The sequence below is a fragment of the Trachypithecus francoisi genome, unplaced genomic scaffold (genome assembly GCF_009764315.1).
Source record: "Trachypithecus francoisi isolate TF-2019V2 unplaced genomic scaffold, Tfra_2.0 Lachesis_group18, whole genome shotgun sequence".
Lineage (NCBI taxonomy): Eukaryota > Metazoa > Chordata > Mammalia > Primates > Cercopithecidae > Trachypithecus > Trachypithecus francoisi.
Window position 1 is genome coordinate 73,354,039 of NW_022681463.1, and position 22,899 is coordinate 73,376,937.

The 22,899-nt window shown below is 38.1% G+C and overlaps 2 protein-coding genes across 14 annotated transcripts in view; one reads left to right on the forward strand and one right to left on the reverse strand.

Annotated features, from left to right (window-relative positions):
- Positions 1-947, reverse strand: part of LACC1 (laccase domain containing 1) — a 63,330-nt gene extending 62,383 nt beyond the window's left edge. For 2 of the 7 annotated variants that reach the window (XR_004428866.1, XM_033177000.1), the window contains exon 1: positions 319-444. Coding sequence is in view for 1 of the 7 variants with exons in the window: in XM_033177000.1 (XP_033032891.1) it covers positions 319-357 (39 nt within the window). In the remaining 6 variants the exon portion in view is untranslated. Of the gene's footprint in view, positions 1-318; positions 445-517; positions 685-832 lie in introns of those variants that run through there. The other 5 variants (XM_033177003.1, XM_033177002.1, XM_033177005.1 and 2 more) reach the window with 5 other exon arrangements.
- The window catches only part of CCDC122 (coiled-coil domain containing 122), a 40,788-nt gene continuing 18,446 nt past the window's right edge, over positions 558-22,899 (forward strand). The window contains exons 1-6 of one of the 7 annotated variants that reach the window (XM_033177008.1): positions 558-695; positions 9,941-9,968; positions 11,340-11,501; positions 11,947-12,056; positions 17,345-17,743; positions 18,522-18,638. In XM_033177008.1, the coding sequence (XP_033032899.1) occupies positions 11,456-11,501; positions 11,947-12,056; positions 17,345-17,743; positions 18,522-18,638 (672 nt within the window). In that variant the 5' untranslated portion in view covers positions 558-695; positions 9,941-9,968; positions 11,340-11,455. Of the gene's footprint in view, positions 696-9,940; positions 9,969-10,732; positions 11,502-11,946; positions 12,057-17,344; positions 17,744-18,521; positions 18,639-22,899 lie in introns of those variants that run through there. The other 6 variants (XM_033177009.1, XM_033177011.1, XR_004428868.1 and 3 more) reach the window with 6 other exon arrangements.

The window sequence follows — 22,899 nt, forward strand, 5'->3', positions numbered from 1 at the left end:
TCCTTTCATATGCGGGGGCTTAAGTTCACGAAGCTAAATGGAGCTGCACCCGAAATTCGCCTTTTAAGATGACAAAAGCTGAGATGGCTAATAGAGTTCCCCTGAGGATTTGCGCAGTACTCCACACTTAGCAATGACCACAAAAGCTGTAATGATTTGGACGAGACGGGCTTCCTCGCAACTTTCTTAATTCATTCTCACCATCCAGCTTTGCTCACCTCCAGCCCAGCCCTCCCACCCCATCCTGCGGGTCTCCGGTGACCCGCTTTGGCGACGCCCTTTGGCCCAAGAAGGTTTTCTCCTGCCGCTTCCCCTAACCTTCGCTCCCCATCGCTCGGGGCTCCCTCTGAGGTTCATTTAGCCAGTTTTGAGTGGGTGACTGTCCCCCTTCCCTGTTCATTGTGAATTTCTGCCCAACGTCTGTCGCCGCCGGGTCCCTGTTCCTCCTGCCCGCCTCGGCTCACGGGACGCAGGCTGTGGCTCTGCACCTGCCCGTGCACCTCCACCGGCCGCTCACCGCCCATTCGGGACTTCCTGTCGGACAACGCGCACCAGAGGCGATTCGGTCAGCGCCTTCCCGCTTTTCACCTTCCGTTGCACACAGGTCTACAGCGACCTCTGTGACGATTTGCCGCTCCGACCCTCATCCTGAGCCCCAACGAAATTGGGCAGCCGCGAGCCGGTCAACTGGAGTCGTAAGCTCGGCCCAGCGGCGACGACACCCGCCCCGCCACACCTCACCCACCTCGCCCCGCCTCACCTCACCCACCTCCTCCCGCCTCACCTCACCCACCTCGCCCCGCCTCACCTCACCCACCTCGCCCCGCCTCACCTCACCCACCTCTCCGCGGCCGCACAGATCCCCCGCCTGCCCGTCCCGGGATCCCAGGGGAAACCTGAAGGCCGGGGTCCCGCGGGCCAGCTGCCGGGAGGCGGGAGGGAGCTTGGGCAGGGCCGCCCGGCGTGCTTGGTGCGGACGCTGCAGGCCCAGCGCGAGCGCTGGGGAATCCCGGGATGAGCCAAGCGCCGCGAGCCCGCTGCTGCCTCAGCAGTTCCGGGTCTAGGCGGCCTGCCGAGCCGGCACCCAGCAGCCCGGCAGGCGTTAGAGGAACAGGAACCAGAGTCCCGCGAGGGCCCTCGGCCCGGAGCCAGGCGGGTTAGCGGGCGGGAGTGAGCAGGCCGAGTCCGGAAAGGGTCGCGAGGAGGCAGCTAGGGGCTCCGTCATGGGGGATGGGGCGGCGGAACGACCGACCCCGGGAGCGGGCGCGGGGCGGCAGGAGCTGCAGGTCTCCAGAGGGCACGGGGCGGGGAACTAAGGGCCAGGTTAGAGAGCGGGACGGCGGGCACCGTGACGGGGCGGTGGGAATGGCGGGTCGCGTGAGGTGGCGCTGCTGGAGCGACCTCGGGACCAAACCGCAGTCTCCCTTCTGCTAACGGAAGCCGTTTCCCAAGAGAGCTGAAGTCGCGCTTCCGGTCTCTGAGGGACGCCTCGCGACCCAGCAGCTTGGTCAGGACGCTGGGTTTCCTCACCGCAGCCCGGGGCCAGTCCCTTGTCATGTTAGCTCTTGGCTGCTTGTCCCATGCAGGGCTCAAGTCAGGGGCCCTCTCGAGGAGATGTTTTTAGTGTTTTTTTGTTGTTCGTTTGTTTCCAGAAACAAGCTGTTGTCTCTCCTCCAATACCTTTGTGCTGATTCTTGTTGACCAACACCCCTTCGAGCGCCTTCACTTGTGTTGACAACATGGATGACCTCTATGGCCTTTTAAAATATGTGCCACTAGCAGGACTTAAGTAAAAGGCCCTCATCCGTAACTAAAATCATGATAAAAGTGCAGTTTAGCACCTCCAAGAATATAACGTTCATTTATTTGAAAATAGCAGTTAGGACGTGGAAGGCCAGTGTATGCTAAAGGGAAAAAATATCCGACCTTTCAAGAGTAAGAGAAATGGTGCTTCCTGAGGAACTGGTTGTAATGAAACGAGAGGTCCTTTTTACATTTACTGTTGCTCATTTGGTAGGCGCTAAAGAACCTTTGTCTCATAATCTCAGCTGGGGGTTTGAAAGAGCCCTCTGGAGTAGGCATGTTCTCGTGCTTGACTAGAGAATGGGAGCATTAACCCAGAATAGGAACCCACCCTTCAGTAGCCCTAGCACCAGTTTTGTCAAAATTCGTGTTTTCTTTGGTCATTTGTTAAGAACCCCGAGAGGTAGATGGTACACACAATCAGAAGGTGCACTCTGCCCTGAGTCTATGTTAAATATCATTAGGTTGGTGCAAATGTAATTGCGGTTTTTGCCATTGACAAAGACCACAATTACTTTTGCACCAGCTTAGTACCTCAAGCAAAATAGACGTCTTTTAGTTACAAAGGTTTTAAACATTTATCTCTGTTTTTACGATGGTGGGATTCGTATTCTTTCATGCAACAGTAGTGGCAGTAAAAAAAATGAAAAAAAAAATTTCAAAAGAATGAAGTTGTCAGGGAAGAGAGAGTTTGTTATATTGTATTTGCATACCATTTCCTTTCACCATCTGGTCCTAGCATCATGTCCTAACACTTCCTCATCCCATTTTCACTCTATCCTACTCCAGTGGTTCTCAGTCTTGACTACAAATCAGAACTGCAAGGCAACTTAAAAAAAAAAAAAATTAGTGTAGAGACTCCACCCCAGATATACGTTGAATCATAATCTCTAGGAGTCAGGCCTGAACATGTTTTGCTTTTTTTGTTTAGTTTTAATCTCTATATATGATTCAGATGCATAATTAAGTCTGAAAAAATAAAAATGCCCTATTCCCAAGCCACTCAAATAAAAGCTGTTCTTTGGAGGCCACATGATTTCATTCTTTACATTTGCAATTCCTCTACTTAGCAAAATACCCTCCTCTTTATATGCCTAACTGCTACTTTTTGTTCAAGGCTCTTCAAGCTCAAACATAATCTTCCCTGAATCCCCATCCCTCATCAAGCAAAATTAGTAGCTTCTTTACATTTTGTTCATATATAAGAAGCCCTCTCATAGATGTAGTCTAGGCCCCTAGCCAAGCAATAAGTGGAAAAAATGGTTAAATATTGAATTGTACACTCTAAGGATGAACTTTGTGGTATGTATATTATATCTAAAGAAAGCTTTTTTAAAAGAAAAAAGGTCAATTAAACCAGAGTCATGAAAAAGTATAGCAAATACCTTAAACTGTATTCTGACCTAAAACAACTGTATATTCATTTGCCAATCTACTGAGAAGGTCCAAGACCTTTTCTTTGCATGTAGTCTACTGATTGGAATTCTGCATACTATCTCTTGCATAAATCATACCCATAAACCATCAGCTAAGATTTCCCAAGATTTTGTTCTTTTAAGGGGAAAATAACTTAAAGGTACTTGTGAAGCAATCTGAGAGCAGATTTATACTTTATAATTTTTTTTTTTTTTTTTTTTTTGAGATGGAGTCTCGCTCTGTCACCAGGCTGGAGTGCAGTGGTGCGATCTTGGCTCACTGCAACCTCCGCCGGGTTCAAGTGATTCTCCTGCCTTAGCCTCCTGAGTAGCTAGGATTACAGGCATGCACCACCACTCTATTTTTAGTAGAGATAGGGTTTCACCATGTTGGCCAGGATGGTCTTGAACTCCTGACCTTGTGATCCACCCACCTCAGCCTCCCAAAGTGCTGGGATTACAGGCGTGAGCCACCACTATACTTTATAATCTTTTACAGTTAATCTCACATACCTTTGTTGGGTCTTTCCAAAATATTAAACATAGATTTTTAAAGAAACAATTTTCACACTCTTTCATTGGTTTATACAATGTAAAGTTACGAAAGCACAATATCAAGTACAACTGGCAAAAACAGGTTTGCAAACAAACACAAGTAAGTCGTAAGATTGAACGAGTCAATTGATAGGACCAGAAATAGGCAGATTTACTAGATAACAGTTTCCTAGCATGATATGGGAATTAGTCACTTATGACTTACAAAGGAAATAGAGTGAGTTAACTAGTTAGAGGTTATGTGTAGACAGGCTAAGACATCAGCTACTGTACCTCTCCATTTTAATTGACTATGTGTCTTTCTACCTAGAGTGTTTTGAGGGCAGAGATGGTGCTTGGCTATTAAGGGAAACTACTGAAGAACTTCCCAGACATTTTTATAATGCTGTGTAAATCTTCTCATGAAAACAAGTATGATTTTAAAAAACAAAACAGTCATTTTTAAGCCATTTACACTAAGGTTTATGGATCTTTCCAGAAAAGGCCATGTAGCAGATGCAAATTTCCTTGCTAAAAGCTTCTGTTCATTTCCTAGGGCTACCATAACAAATTAGCACTAACTGGGTGACTAAAAACAACAAAATCTTGTTCTCTCACAGTTATAGAGGCCAGATAATGAAACTGAGGTTTTGACAGCACTTACCTCTTCTGTTCACTGACCTCTTCTGTTGTCTAGTGACTTCAGGTGTTCTTTGCCTAGGGGCTAAGTGACTTGGAGCTCCATGCCTCCATTGTCAAATGGTCTTCTATGTGGGTCTGAGTCTCAGATAGCCCTCTACCTTTCTCTTATAAGGATTCTTGTGTAGAAATCAATGAAGATCAATCAAATGAGAACAAGCAAAGGCTATTTATTCAGGCCTTGTAAGGGAGGGAGCCATGATCTCCTGCATTTTAGCAGAGCCAAAGGCAGGCAGAGGAGTGGGCATGCCCTGATTAGAGGCTCTCGGCATGAGGAAGCTGCAGGCAGTCCAACTAGAAGTGGAGCATTCTATGGCTTCTTCTTGTTAGTCTCAACTTGGAAATGGGGACAAAAGTTAGGGAAGATGCCAGTTATTAATCCAGTACTGGTCATTTGGGCCGATTGTTATAGTTTGTCTCCTAGGATTGTTGTTAGTGATAATGATATGACTTTCTACAAGTCTAATTTATAGATTTCCTGGACTGGTTACTGTAGATAATAGATTGGTCTCCTGGGTTGCTTGCTGCAGGCTGTGGGTCAGAGTTCTGTTTTTACATATGGTCTGGCCATTGTCCATTTGCATATTCAGTCACCTACCCTAAAGCCAGGATGATCTCATCTCAAGATCTTTAACCCAGTTATATCTGCAAAACTCCTTTTTTCAAAATAAGGTCACATTTGCAAGTTCTGGGAGTTAGGACATGGATATATCTTTGGATGTGCGTGAGGGCACCATTTAACCCACTATAAAGTTCCTCTTGGTTTAGAAATCATGTTTACTTGTTTAGAGGGGGAGGAAAAAAAGATCTTGCCTCTTGCCTCTCTGAATGAGACAAGCAGGTAGGTTATAACTGGATTTCACCAAAGGTCTATATAACTTCTGTCCCAGAGGTAGAAATCTTTTCGAAACAGTTGCCTAGACATCCTTTAAAGCTTGGATTTGAGCTGCAGACCAACTCCTTTATGTCTGCACTCCAAAACAAGAGATGTTTTGGTAGTCCAGTACTATCTATACATTCAGCAAAGCCCCTCCTTTGGTAGAAACCTAGAAGCAGTGTGGATAATGTATGAATGTTGCCTATATTATCTTGGATAGGGAGGTAAGGAACAGTACAAACCCTCTGGTTTCTTTCTTTTTCAATGCCCTGAAACTCTAATCTCATTGCCTGACCAGAAAAGGAAGTAATCCCTAGTGTCAGCAGATTCAGCAGTAGGGGTATATGATAGGTATACAGTTTATTTTTAATTATTCGATTAATTATTTTTGGATGACTCTGATGATGTTCTAACTTATCGTAAAGACGTATTTGAAAAGACAGTCTTGTCTCTAAAAGACTGTTTCCTTAATTTATGCAATTCTAATGAATTATCGGTAGATGGCAGTAATTTGTTTTCATTTTTCTTTTCATTGCACAATAGAAATCTGGAAAAAAAAACAAAATGTTTCCAATTTTACAGCATGAATTTTATGAATAGTTGGTTTAAATAAATATTATCCAAGAGTTCTTCAATTTATGTTGCTATAGAAATAGAGATCAAGAAGTACTAGTTACTTTATTTTTATTGTATAAATCAAATTTTCTTTATTCTTTAGGTTACTTTATCAAATACTTTAAGGAATACAAAAATGAATAAAACACTGTATTTGCCTTCCCGGTGCTTACAATCTGATGGGGAAAGATACTATAAAATAATGAAAATAATCAAAATAAAAATCCGTTGAGTATTCATTGTTGGACAGGAATCTGCTAAATGCTTTACATGCATTATTTCATTTAGTCTTCACAATCACCCTAATGAAGCAGGCACTAATATTGTTTCCATTTTATGAGTAAGGAGTCTGTGGCCCAGGTTGGAAATAATTTTCCTAATAAGTTAATAAGTAGTGTAATCTAGATTCAAAACTAGCTCTGTCTTACTCTAGACCTATACCTTTATTGAAAATGGCATAATGGAAATACTGAAACAATTCTTCTAAAAAGAGAAAGACCATATCTTCCCAGAAAGATCAAGAAAGACCTCCTAAAGAAAAAGCCATCTAAATGGAATTGAAAGATTGGCTGTGATGTTGACGTGATCAGAATAGTGCTTTTGGAGCATTATTCTGTTAGAAAAGGGCAAATTGGAGTGGAGATAGACTATAATTAGACACCTGTTATATGCCAGGCATTTGTAGACCTCTGCCATCATGGAGCTTACATTAGTAGAAGGATATGGAGATGTCAGTAGTGATAGATGCTGTCAAGAAAAATGAGGCAAGGCAAGGAAACAGAGGGTGAAAGAGAGAGTTATCAGGGAAGGCTTCTCTACTAAGATAGTATTTCGAATTGGTAAGGAGTGATTGGATTCCAGTATAATTTAAAGGTAGAGCCAATGGGCTTTGCCGAAAGAACTGCATGCAGCTTGTAATGGAAAAACAGTGAAGGTTCTGGCTCATCTTTTGAGTAGGTCAGTCAGGGCAGCACCCTTGGAGTGTTCAGGATTTCTCAAAGGGCGTATGAAATGTCAACAATAAGGTCTCCTTTATTATTGCCTTGGGCAAGTCTAGTTGAATTGCCTTGGGCTCTATACCCTTGTAGGGACCTCCCTGCTAATGAATTCAGGGTTTTTGGCCTAAAGAACAAGAAAAATGAACTTATAATTTACCGAGATAGAGAAGACTATGAAGGTGCAGGTTTAGTGGTGGTAATAGAGTGGACAGAGGAATCGAGAGTTCAGTTTGGGACATACTGAGTTGAAATGTCTATTAAAAATCCAAATGGAGATATCAGGTAGGCAATGAGTATGAGTCTGCTTCTCAAAAGGAATGTTCAGGGTAGAGATATAATTTGGGAATTGTCAGCCTACAGGTGGATTTTAAAGCCGTAGAACTAGATGGCATCATATGTAGAATAAGTATGAGAAAAGAAGGAAGCCTGAGGACTGAGCACTGGGAGGTGTAACATAAGTGAAAAAGATGAAAAAGGACCAACAAAGGAAACCAAGAAGTATGGTGTTTCAAGAAGGCAGTAATTATCAGATGTGTTAAATGATGTCAATAGGTCAAGTAAAATGAAGATGGAACTTGTTCATTGAATGTGGCAATGTGGAGCTCACAGATACCGTGATAAAAATCTTAAAAGCACAGTGATAAATGCCTGGTTCTAGTGGGTTCAAGAAGAAAGAGGAGAGGAAGTGGAGAGCAAGGATCTTGGCTTTAAAGGGGAGCAAAGAAATGGGTCAGTACTGAAGGAGGTTATGGTGTCAAGCAAGGGTGGTGGTGGTAGTGGTTGTTGATTTATGATGGGCTGTTCAGAATAATATGTTTGAGCAAGTAAATAGGGAAATTCTGTTGAGGGGCCATTCAAAGAAGTAATGTCTGTGAGAAGGGAGTACAAAAGTAGAGGACTGGCATTAGATAGGAGCAAGAACACTTTATTTATTGCAAGAAAACAGTATGCTGGTATACAGGTGCAGGTACAAAATCTGGTAGATGGGTAATTTACCATCTTCTCTGACTTTTTTCTTCTATCTCAGTTAAATTAGAAAGTAAATTATCAACTCAAAGGAAGGGAAAAGAGGTGTGGGAGGTTTGAAGACAGAGGATAAAGAGTGAAACAATCATCTACATAACTTGGTGCATCTTAAGAGCCTAGGATCAAGGTCCCACTTGCCATAAAATGGTCTTGAATTTAAAGTGAGTCAACAGCATAGTTGTATGTCTTTCTTTAAGCATATTCAGCTACTTGAGTATAAGCAGAGCAGCTGGTTGGGATTCTTCCAGGGAATTAGGACAGAGAGTGAGCTGTAAGGGAAATGAGGGTGAAAGCAAAGGAATCTAAGTGAAGTAAGGAGGGAAGAATACAGGAAGGGTTGAGGGAATGTGTAAAGATACAAGAGTCGATGGATTGGAAGTCTTGCGGGGTTAAACAGCACATACTGTCAAAATACTAGATGGGATGAGCTAGAAAAATAAACAGTAGTTTGAATCTGAGATAATGGATGAGGTACAGTTATACTCAATGGGTTGCTGGGGAGAATAAATGAAAGAAGATCTCGAAACAACTGAGAGTTCAGGGTTTTAGATATACCATTTGTGCAGATATTGAAATTCCCAAGGAAATACGAGAGAGTAGTGATAGAGGAACAGTAAGTCAGATGCTATAATCTAGGAATGAGCCTTCCAAGACCTGGAAGACAGCTGATAACAACAAGGAAAGATAAAGCCTATGTAGTCTATGACCTGAATTTCAAAGAAACCAGAGAGGGTTTTAGAGAGAAGAAAAGGAAATATGGTGGCAGTGGAATGGAGAACAGAAAAAAAAAATGTTTCATCTCCAGACTTAGTGGCTTGAGAATGAGGAAGCTGTATCTTTGGACTTCAGTTAAAGCCAAAAGGTAAAAGGGAAGTTCACTGAAAAGGTTGACAATAGAAAGGACTTGGCTGAAGATGGCCCATGAATTTCAGAAGTCAAAGTGGAAGGATAGAAAAGGGTTGGGGAGTGGGTAATACAGCATCACACTAAGGGGCTTACCAAGCTGAATAAGGATGGGTTCTCATGATGAAGAATGACCTGGCTTCTTCTGAAGACTGAAGTTAATAGGGATGTAGAATTTAATGGGAATTATGCCCACAATATTTTAGGCAGCTTATGGAAATTGCACTGTGATTTGGGGGAGAGAGAAGTGGGGACTCACCAGAAAGGTAAGTTACCTAACAGGAATGTACTGCTAGGTGAGAGCATGAAGAACTCATTGGATTACCTCTTCAAGCATGCAAATTGTGTCATTAGGCCATTGGAGGCCTGTTGGAGCTGCAGCAGCTCTATAAATGCACTTTACCAGAATAGTTTCCCAAAGAAGAAATGTAGATGGTAGTAGTGGGAATAGAAAGAGTAAGTTGATTAAAGTGACGTGTTAGCATCATAGGAATACAAAATGTAGTAGACCCTTGAACAACACGGGTTTGAACTGTGCAGGTTCACTTACCCGTAGGTATTTTCAGCCAAACTCGGATCAAATATACAGTATACGCAGGACTTGAAATCCCTATGTAAGGGGGGCCAAGTTTTCATGTAAGTGGGTTCTGAAGCACTGACTTTGGGACTTGAATATGCACAGATTTTGATACGAAGTGGGGAAGGGGGTGACTTGGAACCAATCCCCTGCATATACTGTGGGATGACTCTAGTTTTATTCTGGAGTGATATATGGAAGACATAATTCTTCCTGTAAAAAGTCATAATCTTGGTAGTCTATCATAGTCTAGCATTAAGAGCATGAACTTTGGAACCAAAATACTTGAATTCAAATCACATAGCTTACATTTAATGGCTCTCTTTGGATAAATTCTTATATCCATTTGTGTACCTCACTGTACTTTTTTTCGTAAAATGAAAATTGTAATAATATCTACCTTATAGGGTTAAATGAATTCCTATTTGTAAAGTTCTTAGAATACCATCTGGCACAGAATAAACGCTATATAATTTTTTTTTTTAATCTAAAGCACTTGGAACAACAGTGACTAGCACAAAGTAAGTATAAGTTTTTACCATTGTAATTAATTGAGAGAACTGACAGTATATACTGAAAGTATAAATGTAGAGGGCATGCATTTTTCAAGGTAGATATATTTAAGGATGAAGTCTGTGACGGTGAAACTCAAATGAAAAACTAGAGAGAAAATCAGGTTTGGATTCATTAGCACTAATCTGGGACAGTTCTGTGTGTTGAGCAAAAAGTATGCAATGTGAACGGAGTAAATGGCTCAGTTTCAGGGAAGACTTCATGAAGGAGTAGGTTTGAAGTGAGATTTGAAGGACGTGACATGAAGGAACAGGAAAGAATTATAAATTTCAAGGAATGGTTATGATAATCTGCTAGGTAAGCCCTCACGATTTCTTTAGCTTGGTTGTATATTTCTAGATAGATTTGATCTCTACACAGGAAACTATTTAACTTTGCCTGTCTTTTTTGTTGCATATATATCAGGTTTCAATCCTTTAAATTTTTTTTTTTTTTTTTTTGAGACGGAGTCTCGCTCTGTCGCCCAGGCTGGAGTGCAGTGGCCGGATCTCAGCTCACTGCAAGCTCCGCCTCCTGGGTTTACGCCATTCTCCTGCCTCAGCCTCCCAAATAGCTGGGACTACAGGCGCCCGCCACCTCGCCCAGCTAGTTTTTGTATTTTTTAGTAGAGACGGGGTTTCACCGTATTAGCCAGGATGGTCTCCATCTCCTGACCTCGTGATCCGCCCGTCTTGGCCTCCCAAAGTGCTGGGATTACAGGCTTGAGCCATCGTGCCCGGCCTAAATTTTTTTAAACACATGTAACTAGTACATGGATGCTTTGTAGTTAATTGATCTTTAGAAAGGTATTTAGTGATTTAAGAAGAAAAATACTTATTCCTCCTATCGTTACTCCTAAATAAAGAGTAGATCAAAATTTGCTTACGGCTTACTGTGTCCAGAATATCACTGGACAGGAGTCCTATATTCCCTGGATTCCACACCCATAGCAGAAATTGTTAATCATTATTGATATTATTTCTCACAGATTCTGATTATAGTCTCAGAATCTATTTCCTCATAGTACTGGAGTTACATACTATTAATACTAACCCAAAATAATTATGCAGTGTATATCGGGTACTGTTCTAAGCCTACTACATATATTACTTTAATTATTAGAACAGCCTTATGAAGTTTTAAAGATGAGGTACTGAGGATCAAAGAAGTTAAGAAACTTACTCAAGGTCACAACAGTGGAAAATCAGAAGAAGCAAAATTCAAATACAGTTCTACTTTCATTCCAAAATCACTTAACCATTGTATTCTAATTCTTGGCACTAATGATGAAATGTCATTGACATCCCTGTGACATGTTTGACAATTAATTTACCTTTCAGGGTCACCAATATACAACAGGAAAAAACAAAAGTGAAAGATTATCAATATAGATTATTGAGTAGGAGTAAAGAAGGTAAATCAAAAAGGGGAAAAGAGGAGATTGCAGACACAGAAAATGTCAGACAACAAAGAAAGGAAGAGTCAAGGATTTCCTAAAAAAGGTGATGAAACAGTCTTAAGAAATGAATAATTAAAAGATCAGCAACAACAAAAAAAGTAGTCTGGTAGGATAATTGTGTTAAAATTGATAGCAAATTAGAATAGATGGAAGCAGTTACATTTAGCCGGGACAAACATATATAGTGTTTAAAAAAGGCATACTAACCTGAAAATACAGAATTATAATGAAAATGCATCAACTCTAATTGCTATAGAGCTGTTATGGTAGCACTATAATTATAGTATATGTGCAAGTGGTCTGGATAAAAAAATTAGGACAATCAAAATATTTATACTGTTCCATAAAGGAATATATCCTAATTCTAAATTTAGTTTAGGAGGAAAAAGCATCAAATATTTAATGATTTTGAGTACAGAAGCATAACTTTCTTAAAATAACTGTATTTTAATTTTTATTATATACTTTATTCTTTTGTCTAATTGTAGATAACCAAGACACAAGTTCGTTAGCTGATGCTGTAGAGAAAGTTGCAAAGCAACAACAATCACAAGCGTCAGAGATAGAAAAAAACAAAAAAGTTCTGTTCAGTTTGAAGGTAACTTCTTTATATAGTCTTTTAAATGTCTTTACTTTCTTTAAAAGTAAATGACTAGGAGGTTATTAAAAATACTTATTATTGGGAGTCACTTTTAAAGTTATTCTCTGTCAATTATTCTGTTCTCCCTAAGTAAAGTTTACTTAGGGAGAGTATTCCAGTTTTATGGAAAATTTTACACTCCCAACATATAAAGATTCAACAGTGTCATTGCAACTGTAGGATAAGCATATAAAACCTAACATGTTAGATAGAATTATTTTACATTTCCTTATTTGATAGTTTCTCCTAAAATGCTGAATTGAAGGAATGTTAAGTTTTAAGCCAGTGTTTGTAAAGCTATGTATTGTGAGTTGTTTGTTGTCAGTGAACATTTCAAGTAGCCTCCCTCTATGTTCCTTTCCTTTTTAAGTATATTTATAATCTTACTACAGGGAATATGGGAGCCATACTTGGTCTTCACATGCAACATAATTAGATATAACTATACTATGTGAATATGACTAAAGAAATGAAAATGAAAACAGTATCTTGTGCTCTGTAACGATTGTTATTAAATATATCATAGAAATGAGAAGAATAGGCTCATTGAACTGCCTAGTTCAAATGGCCAGATTTACTACTTCTTGTTCCGTGATTGAATTTCTTGTGCTCCTGTTTCCTTAGTTGTAGAATAGAGATAACAATACGACGTCCCCATAAGCTTTTCATGAGGATTAAATGAGTTAATGTGTTTGGTGGGGACCAGGTGGACATGGTACTGATAGGGCCCTATTTGACATTGGCTTTAAGTATCATTGGCGTTAAGTGCGTCAGCAGATACATGATGACAATAATTGTATTATCATGGTGATATGGATTTCTTATAAATATTTGTATTATGTTAGTCACTTCTAGAAAAGAATATATCTATACAGTAGAATGTAATTGAAAAACTAATGTCATAGTTTTGTAAAGAAATTTTTTTGTAAAACTTCAGTCTTCAAAGAGTTTCATAGACTTTATTCCATTTATATTGAGAGCCTACTTTGTGTTAAGCATTTTGCTGAACACTGTCTTCTCTCTTATGTTACTTACCATTTATTGGGAAGAGAAAGAAGTAAACAAATAATTACATGTAGAGTAGTAGTGTCAATGATAGAGGCATGAATGCAACACAGATTTAACACTAGAGAGTGATCCCAAAATAAATGATGTTTCAGTTGAGTTTTAAATGGCAGCTGGAGTTCATCTGAATGATTAGGTGTCTAGGACAGGTTTAAAGGTTAGGGAGTAGGGAAGATAATATTCAAAATAAAAAGGACCTGAGGATATTCACAGAGGATATTTGCAGAGGCCTGAAATAGCATTGGTACATTCCTAGAACCATAAATAGTTTGATGGTAAAGTAAATTACAGTACGTTTTGAAAAATCGTGGAAGATATATACCACGGTAAGAAACTTCAACTTTATTCTAAAGTTGATGAGAAGCATTTGACAGATTTTAAGCAAGAAGCAAATAATTAAATTTATATTTTAGAAAGAATTCTAGATACATAAAAAGCACTTATTATAATCCAATATCCATTCATGATAAAAACTCTCAGCTCATTGGAAATAAAAGGGAACTTCCTTAATCTAAGGAAGAACAGCTACATAAATGCTCTAACCAACCACATACTTAATGGCGAAATAATGAATGTTTTTCTCCTAAGATCACGAACAAGACAAAGATGTCTCCTCTTACTTCTATTCAAGATGGTACTGGTAGTTCAAGCCAGTACAGCTATGCAAGTAAAAGAAAAAAAATTCATTCAGATTAGAAAGAAAGAAGTAAATCTGTTTTTATTCACAGATGACATTATTTTTTATTTAAATAAAATCCCAAGGAAGCTATAAAAAGCTATTAGAACTAATAAGTGAGGTTAGAAAGATTGCAGGGCACAAAAAATACACAAAAATATATTGTATTTCTACACATTGGCAAGGGAAAATCAGAAATTAAAACTTCAAAAGCAATACTACTTACAATGCCATCAAAACTATTCAATACTTAGGGGCAAATTTAACAAAAGATTTAAAGACCAGTATGCTGAACACTGTAAAACATTGGTGAGAAAAATTAAAGAAGGTTTAAATATAGAGGTATGTCATTTTTATGAAACAGAAGACTCAGTATTGCTAATATGTTAGTTCTCTCAATTTTATTTGTACATGAAATGCAGTCCCAGTCAAAAGTTCAGCAGGCTTTTGGGAGAGAAATACATAGGCTAATTCTAAAAGTCATATGGAAATGCAAAGGACTTAGAATATCCAAAACAATTTTGAAGAAGAAAAGTGTTGGAAATCTTACACTACCTGGGACATTTTCTAACACTAACAACCAATTTTCTGATTCTCTGGATGCCAACTGGGTGTCCAATGATTGGATTCTGTTCTGACACTACAACAGTTTTCCCTTATTTGCAGTTTTGCTTTTTCAGTTTCAGTTACCCACAGTGAGCTGCATTCTAAAAGTATTAAATGGGAGATTACAGAAATAAACAATTTGTAAATTTAAAATTGCAAGTCATTCTGAGTAGCACGATGAAATCTCGCACTGTCCTGCTCCATCCTGCCTGGGACGTGAGTCATCCTTGTGTCCAGCACGTCTATGCCATATGAGCTACCCATTCTTTAGTCACTTAGTAGTCGTCTCAGTTATCAGATTGATTGTGGCAGTATCACAGTGCTTATGTTTAACTAAACCTTATTTTACTTAATGGCCCCAAAGTATCAGCGTAGTGATGCTGGTAATTCAGATATGCCAAAGAGAAGCTGTAAAGTACTTAAAGTGAGAAGGTGAAAGTTCTCAACTTAAAGGAAAGAAAAATATCATACACTAAGTTGCTAAGATCTATGGTAAGAACAAATCATCCATCTGTGAAGTTGTAAAGAAGGAAAAGTAAATTCCTGGCTGGGTGTGGTGGCTCACTCCTGCAATCCCAGCACTTTGGGAGGCCGAGGCAGATAGATAACTTGAGGTTGGGAATTCGAGACCAGCCTGGTCAATGTGGTGAAACCCTGTCTCTACTAAAAATACAAAACAGCCAGGCATTGTGGTGCACGCCTGTAATCCTAGCTACTTGGAAGGCTGAGGCTGGCCAATCACTTGAACCTGGGAGGCAGAGGTTGCAGTGAGCCGAGATCACACCACTGCAGTCCAGCCTGGGCAACAGAACAAGACTCAGAGATTCCATCTCCAAAAAAAAGAGAAAAAGAAATTCCTGTTAATTTTGCTGTTGCACCTCAAACTGCAGAAGTTATGGATACAGTATGTAATAGTGCTTAGTTAAGATGAAAAAGACATTAAGTTTCTGGGTAGAAGACATGAACAGAAAACATGTTCCAAATAACAGCCACATGTTGCTCCAGAAGGCACTAAGTCTATATGAAGACCTCAGCAAGGGATTTTCTGAAATAAGTGACACCAAGTAAGGGATGATCACACAGATTCAGAAATAGGTTTGGACTGAAAAATATAAAAATTAAGGAGAGACCAAGTCTGCCAATAAAGAAGCTGCTGCCATTTGAGTACAGTACAATAAGATAGGAGAGACCACATTCACATAAGTTATAGTATATCATTATAATTATTCTGTTGTTATTATTCTCTTATTGTGCCTAATTTATATGTTAAACTTTATCATAGGTATGTATGTATAGGAAAACAAAATAGTATATATAGAGTTCAGTACTGTCCATGGTTTCAGGCATCCACGGAGGTCTTGGAACATATTCCCCCTAGATAAGGAGGGACTACTGTATCTATCTGGAATTAGCATCAGCTCCCAGAAGATAAAGAGCTCAGTCCCATAAGACTGCCCCTGCTTCATGTGCCAGTCACAAGTCCCAGGCTACCCATACTTTGGACCAACTGGCTATAAAATCAGAGGTTCTCACCTTACCATTAACTAAGTTGGGGAACATAGGAGGTGATAATTTGCATTTTTGGTCCCAATTTTTCATCCCTTAGTCTATCTGTACCCTTTGCCATGTATTATAATGCTTTCCCATAAGGGATGGACACACTTCCACCCCTGACTCTGGGTTTGATTATGTGACTAGCTGGGATGTTATCAGATGTGGCTCAAACAAAAGCTTTAAAAAACTCTTCCATAACTGAATTTCACTCTTCCGCATCTACTATTATCATTATATGCCTGGGTTGGCCCACTGGAGGAGAAGATACATATAAAGCAAAGCCTAGACACCCCTGTCAGCCCAGTTAAAGCCAATTTAAATCATCTTACAATCAGCCAATCCCCAGACACTTGGGCAGATTCAACCAAGATCAGCAGAACCACCTAGCCAACCCTTGCTTCTCCCAGGCTTATGAACTACCTAGCCAACCTCAGCTGCTCCTAGTCATGTCAGCAGTATATACTTATGTATTGTTGTATGCTACTGAGGTTTTGTGGTTCTGGCAACAGATAATTGATACAAGGAGTAATTGGCTGTAGTTGTAGAAAGGATTCATTCAGTTTTTGGATATGGTGAATTTGAGGTGGCCAGTGGCAGCTGGGTGTAGAACTCAGCACTTATATTCTGTGAATCATCAGCAGATATGTAGCTGAATATGTAAATTTGGATGAAATTACCCAAGGAGCATATATAGAGAGTGAGAAGAGAAAATTATGATGAAGACCTATATTTGAAGGAACTGTTGAGATTGAGAAGGAATTCTCAGAAATTTCTAAGGAGAACCAGAAAAGACTGGTGGTGTGAAAACTAGGCTTTAAAAAGAAGGCAGCAGTTAGGAATGCAGAATGCCCCAGGGAGGCCAAGTAAATATCTTTATACTCATTTTACAAATGGAGAAACTGTAGTTTGAATGGGGTAACAAAGTTTGTTATGCATGATCATACAAACTAGTAAATAGCAATAAGGGTGTTAGACCTAGATCTTTTGATTGTTAGCTCAGGGCTTTATCATTTTTTATCGTATTGTCTTTCCTGAGTGTGTACTTCTGATGCCTGTAAATAAATTAGTAAGATTATTATGAAGTATCTTACATATATAAAATGTCAAGATAAAACATGAGATTTTAATATTTAGAATTAGATGAACATTAAAAAATATGTAACTGAGATTCCTTCTGAAATTATAAAGTAGTGTCTATTGTTTCCTTTTATTAATCAATTTTTTAATATCTGATAAATGTATTTTTATGAGTGATTTTTCCTATATTCATATGGATTAAAACATTGATTTTCCTCTCATGTTTAAAATTTTGAATTAATAATGATAATGTTAAAATATATTACAGAATGAACTTCATGAGCTTGAAAAACAAATAGCAGCTATCTCTGCAGAAACTAAAGGAACAGAAAGACAAATTTATCAACAAGATGCTGCCATACAGAATACCAAACTCCATTGTGATAGCCTGGAAACTCAAATCAAATCCTTACATTCAGAAAATGTAAAGCTTAAATTTGACATAGAAACAGCCCAAGAAGATTTTGAGGAACACATGATAAAATATAATGCATATTATGCAAAAATAAAAGCACATAAAAATAGTTTGGGGGAATTAGAAAGCAAATGGTCATTTATGACCGAACTCTATGAAAAACGAGATTTTGTTAAAAAATTAAAGACAATGAAAGAAGAACTTATGCAAGATCTTCAAAATCCAGGAGGGAACCGAATAACACAAGTACAGGTGTGGAAAATTACTTAGTAAAACTATTTTTTCTATTACTCCTTTTTTGCAACTACATACATTAAATGATAAATTTATTGTGAAGTTAATAAAATGCCCATAGCTGTTCTATTACATTCAGAAACTATTGTCACAATTGAAAAAAACTTGGAATAAGTACATGTGTTATATAACAACTACCTTAGATGCTCAAATGCATAAAGGAAACATCCACAAATCCCCTGGATTTATAAAAATATATGGTCAAATAAAATCACAGTAAACAACTAATCTATTTGTTGTAGAAAATGTAATTCATAAAAATGTTGAAGCCTTAGCTTCTATGCCAATGGATCCAGACCAATTCAAATCAATTTAGTACACTTAACACTGTTATGCAAACAATCTAAATTAATAATTGAACCTTAAGCATCTTACTATTTCTCTGTTATTTAAAGATGATAGAAGACACAAACTTAAAATATCGATCATTTCTTGCTAGAGAATTAAAAGGTGTCTTTTACACTGTTGTTGGGCAATTGCCACCATAAGTACCACTTTCCTTTTTGTCTTATTTCATTTGGTTTTTAGTTCTGTTTCAAATGTAAGGTTTCTTTACATTTTCTTTAAGTAACAGTTCTTTATTTTTGTATACCTATAGAAGTAATATTCTAATGCTATTTATCAAAACTAAATTTTGATTTGGCTAGTTTTCTTAAATTAGAGAAACACTGAAATATTGGATTTATATTGATCATCCTTTTTTGACTTCTATATTTCAAATGTTGTCAACATACAGGAAGACATTACAAAGTTAAAGGATAAAATTTTAACTGTAAAAGAATCTATCATTGAAAAAACTTGTTTTCTTGAGGAAGAAAAAAAGACACATGAAAAATTAAGAAAAGAAATAGAGGTAAGTCTTAATTATCTAGATTTCAATGTTTTATGGGACCATTTTTTAAACTTACACTATATTCATATTTCCATAGTTTACTCTCAATACTCAAAACAGCTGAAAAACAAGAACTATAAAATTTAGTAAATACGAATCATCAATAGATAACTAGAGATAACCGCCTCATTCAAAGATGTTCAAATATGTGAATGTGTTCAAACAATGCAAGCATTCACTCCTATTTAAATCTGGGCGAGGGTTCTTCCAGGTTGTTCTCATTCCACTAAGAACATGATACCCAATTAATGGCTAGAAAGCAGCTATGTAGTCAAAGAGGATGCCCATTCTTAGACATCAGAGACTTCTCAAAATAGAATAAAACACAATGGAAAGCATTGTCTTTTCCAAACCTCTCTGACTTCATATTCGCAGTTATCAAGAGTCAAGTTAATAAAACAAACTGAAAACATGCAAAATTGAAAGTCAGAGTAAATTAAATTCTTAATGTGTTGTGGTGCCGCCTGTGGACTTCTATAGTCATTATTCTTTAGGTGAATGGTGAACAGAAATGTAAAATAATATGCTATTAAGGGCAAATAATTTTCACCTGAATACATTAATTTGGAAAATAAAAATATGCATGATTCAACTTGCTTTTGACTAATTTGGCACAATACAAAGCATCTGAGGAAATTAAAGATAAAAACCCTCATCTTTACATATTCGCTATTAAAAAATATCATGATTTTACCTTATAGTTTACTAGGAATCTAAACAAATAATGATTTTTTTTTGCCCTTGTAGACATTAAGGTTCATTATAAAGCAATAAATAGCAAGACAGTGTATTAGTGGTATAAAAGTAGAAAAAAACTTATTATTATTATTTTTTCTTTATTTTTGAGAAGGGATCTTGCTCTGTTGCCCAGACTGGAGTACGGTGGTGTGATCTCAGCTCACTGCAGCCTTGGCCTCCCAGGTTCCAGCGATTCTCCTGTCTTAGCCTCCCAGGTAACTGGGATTACAGGCACGTACCACCACGCCTGGCTAATTTTTGTATTTTTAGTAGAGATGGGGTTTCACCATGTTGACCAGGCTGGTCCCAAACTCCTGAACAGGTGATCCACCTGCCTCAGTCTCCTAAAGTGCTGATTTTACAGGTGTGAGCCACCACGCCCGGCCAGAAAAAAAAGTATTAATAAAAAAAGAATCCAGAAATTATGCATGCATGAATGGTAAAAACAAAATAGATTACCTCTATGGAAAAATAAAGAAAAATGTTGAAATAAAACTGGATTTCTACCTGATAATACACACATGAGCATGCACACACACACACACACACACACATACACACTTCTGCGTACTGAGTACAACATAGGAGGAAAACTTAACAATTTGTTCAGAAAAGCATTTATTTTAAAAGAGAAAAACACTCCATAAATTCTGTGGTTAAATATCTTTAGTTTTGACTATGCCATAAGTTTTCAGATTATGGGAATACACCATAACAAGAGAAAGAACAAGACTCCATTCTAGATTATTATAACACACGTATGTGATAAGAAAGAGATAAGAAAATGTCAAATCAGTGAAACATTGGGCAAATGGTATAAAAAGACCATTTTTCTGAAACATGAATATCAGAAATAAAGAAAAATATGACCATCCTCATTAACAATAAGAGACTGATAATTAAAACCACAGCGAAGTTCCATGTTTAGCCCATCTGATTATCAGTATTACAGTTGGTAAGATGTTGAGCATGGGAATTTTAATACAGTATTCTTGTGAGTGTGAATTACTAAAAGCACTTTGGAAAGAAATGTGAAATTACCTTGTAATGTTTTTACAGTAACATATTTTATTGAGGTATAATTGTCATAAGAGTAAGTACACAAATTATAAATGGATAGCTTGATTTATTTGGACTAATATGTACATATATTTATGTTGGTATTACCTAGATCAAGATATAGAACTTTCCCAGCATGTCCAGAAAGTTCTCTTCTACCCTTTTTATCAAATAACCACTATTCTGATTTTTATAAACAGCTTCACTAAAATTCACATACCATACAGTTCACCAATTTTTGTCAGATATCCTGTAACAAAGTTTTAAAAATGAAAACAAATTATTCAGAGTTTTTTTTTTATTATTTAACTTTTTTTTTTGAGACGGAGTCTCACTCCATCACCCTGGCTGGAGTGCAGTGGCGTGATCTCCGCTCACTGCAAGCTCCGCCTCTCAGGTTCATGCCATTCCCCTGCCTCAGCCTCCCGAGTAGCTGGGACTACAGGCACCTACCACCACGCCCCGCTAATTTTTTGTATTTTTAGTAGAGATGAGGTTTCACCATGTTAGCCAGGATGGTCTCGATCTCCTGACCTCGTGATCCGCCCACCTCACCCTCCCAAAGTGCTGGGATTACAGGTGTGAGCCACCGCGCCTGACCTTAATTTAACTTTTAAGTTCAGAGGTACATGTGCAGGTTTGTTATATAGGTAAATTTCTGTCATAGTTTGTTGCACAGATTATTTCAATACCCAGGTATTAAGCCTAGTACCCATTAGTTATTTTTCCTGATCCTTTCCCTCCTCTCACCCTCCTGTGTGTGTTATTTCTGATAGGCTCCTGTGTGTGTTGTTTCCCTCTGTGTGTCCATGTGTTCTCATCATTTAGCTCCCACTTATAAGTGAGAACATCCAGTATTTGGTTTTCTATTCTTGTATTAATTCACTTAGGATAGTGGCCTCCAGCTCCATTCATGTTCCTGCAAAGGACATAATCTCATTCCTTTTTATGGCTGCATAGTATTTCATGGTGTATATGTACCACATTTTCTTTATCCAGACTACCATTGATGGGCATTTAGGTTGATTCCATGTCTTTGCTATTGTGAATATTGCTGCAATGCACTTACACATATATGTGTCTTTATGATACAATGATTTATATTCCTTTGGGTATATAATCAGTAATGGGATTGCTGGGTCGAATGGTATTCTGTTTTTAAGTCTGAGGAATTGCCACACTGTCTTCCACAATAGTTGAACTAATTTATACTCCCACCAACAGTGTATTAGTGTTCTTTTTCTCTGCAACCTTGTTAGCATGGGGTTTTTTTTGTTTGTTTGTTTGTTTTAACTTTTTGATAATAGTGATGATGGTATCTCATTGTAGTTTTGATTTACATTTCCCTAATGATTCATGATGCTGAACATTTTTTTATATGATTGTTGTCCACATGTATGTCTTCTTTTGAAAAGCATCTGTTTATTTCCTTTGTCCACTTTTTAATGGGGTTGTTTGATATTTTCTTGTAAATTTGTTTAAGCTTATAAATGCTGGATATTAGACCTTTGTCAGATGCATAGTTTGCAAAAATTTTCTCTCATTGTGTAGGTTTTCTGTTTTCTCTGTTGATAGTTTATTTTGGTATGCAGAAGCTCTTTAGTTTAATTAGATCCCATTTGTGAACTTTTGCTTTTGTTGCAATTGCTTTTGGCATCTTCATCATGAAATATTTGCCCACTCCTATGTCCAGAATGGTATTGCCTAGGTTGTCTTCTAGGATTTTTTATAGTTTGGGTTTCATATTTAAGTCTTTAACCCATCTTGTGTTAATTTTTGTGTATGGTGTAAGGGAGGGGTACAGCTTCAATCTTCTGCACATGGCTAACCAGTAATCTCAGCACCATTTGTTGAATAGGGAGTCTTCCTCAGTGCTTGTTTTTGTCAGCTTTGTCAAAGATCAGATAGTACTAGATGCATGGTCTTATTTCTGGGTTATCTATTCTGTTCCATTGGTCTATGTGTCTGTTTTTGTACTAGTACCATGCTGTTTTGGTTACTGTAGTCCTGTATTATAGTTTGAAGTCAGGTAGCATGATGCCTCCAGCTTTGTTCTTTTGGCTTAGAATTGCCTTGGCTATTTGGACTCCCTTTTGGTTCCATAGGAATTTAAAAATAGTTTTTTCTAGCCATGTGAAGAATGTCATTGGTAGTTTAATAGGAATAGCATCAAATCTATACATTGCTTTGGATAGTATGGCCATTTTAATGATACTGATTCTTCCTATCCATGAGCATGGAATGTTTTTCCATTTGTTTGTCATCTCTGATTTATTTGAGCAGTATTTTATAGTTCTACTTGTAAAGATCTTTTACCTCCCTCGTTAGCTGTATTCCTAGGGGTGTGTGTTGTGGGGAGGGGGCAATTGTGAATGGGGCTCTCAGCTTGATTGGTGTTATATAGGAGTGCTAGTGATTTTTGCAT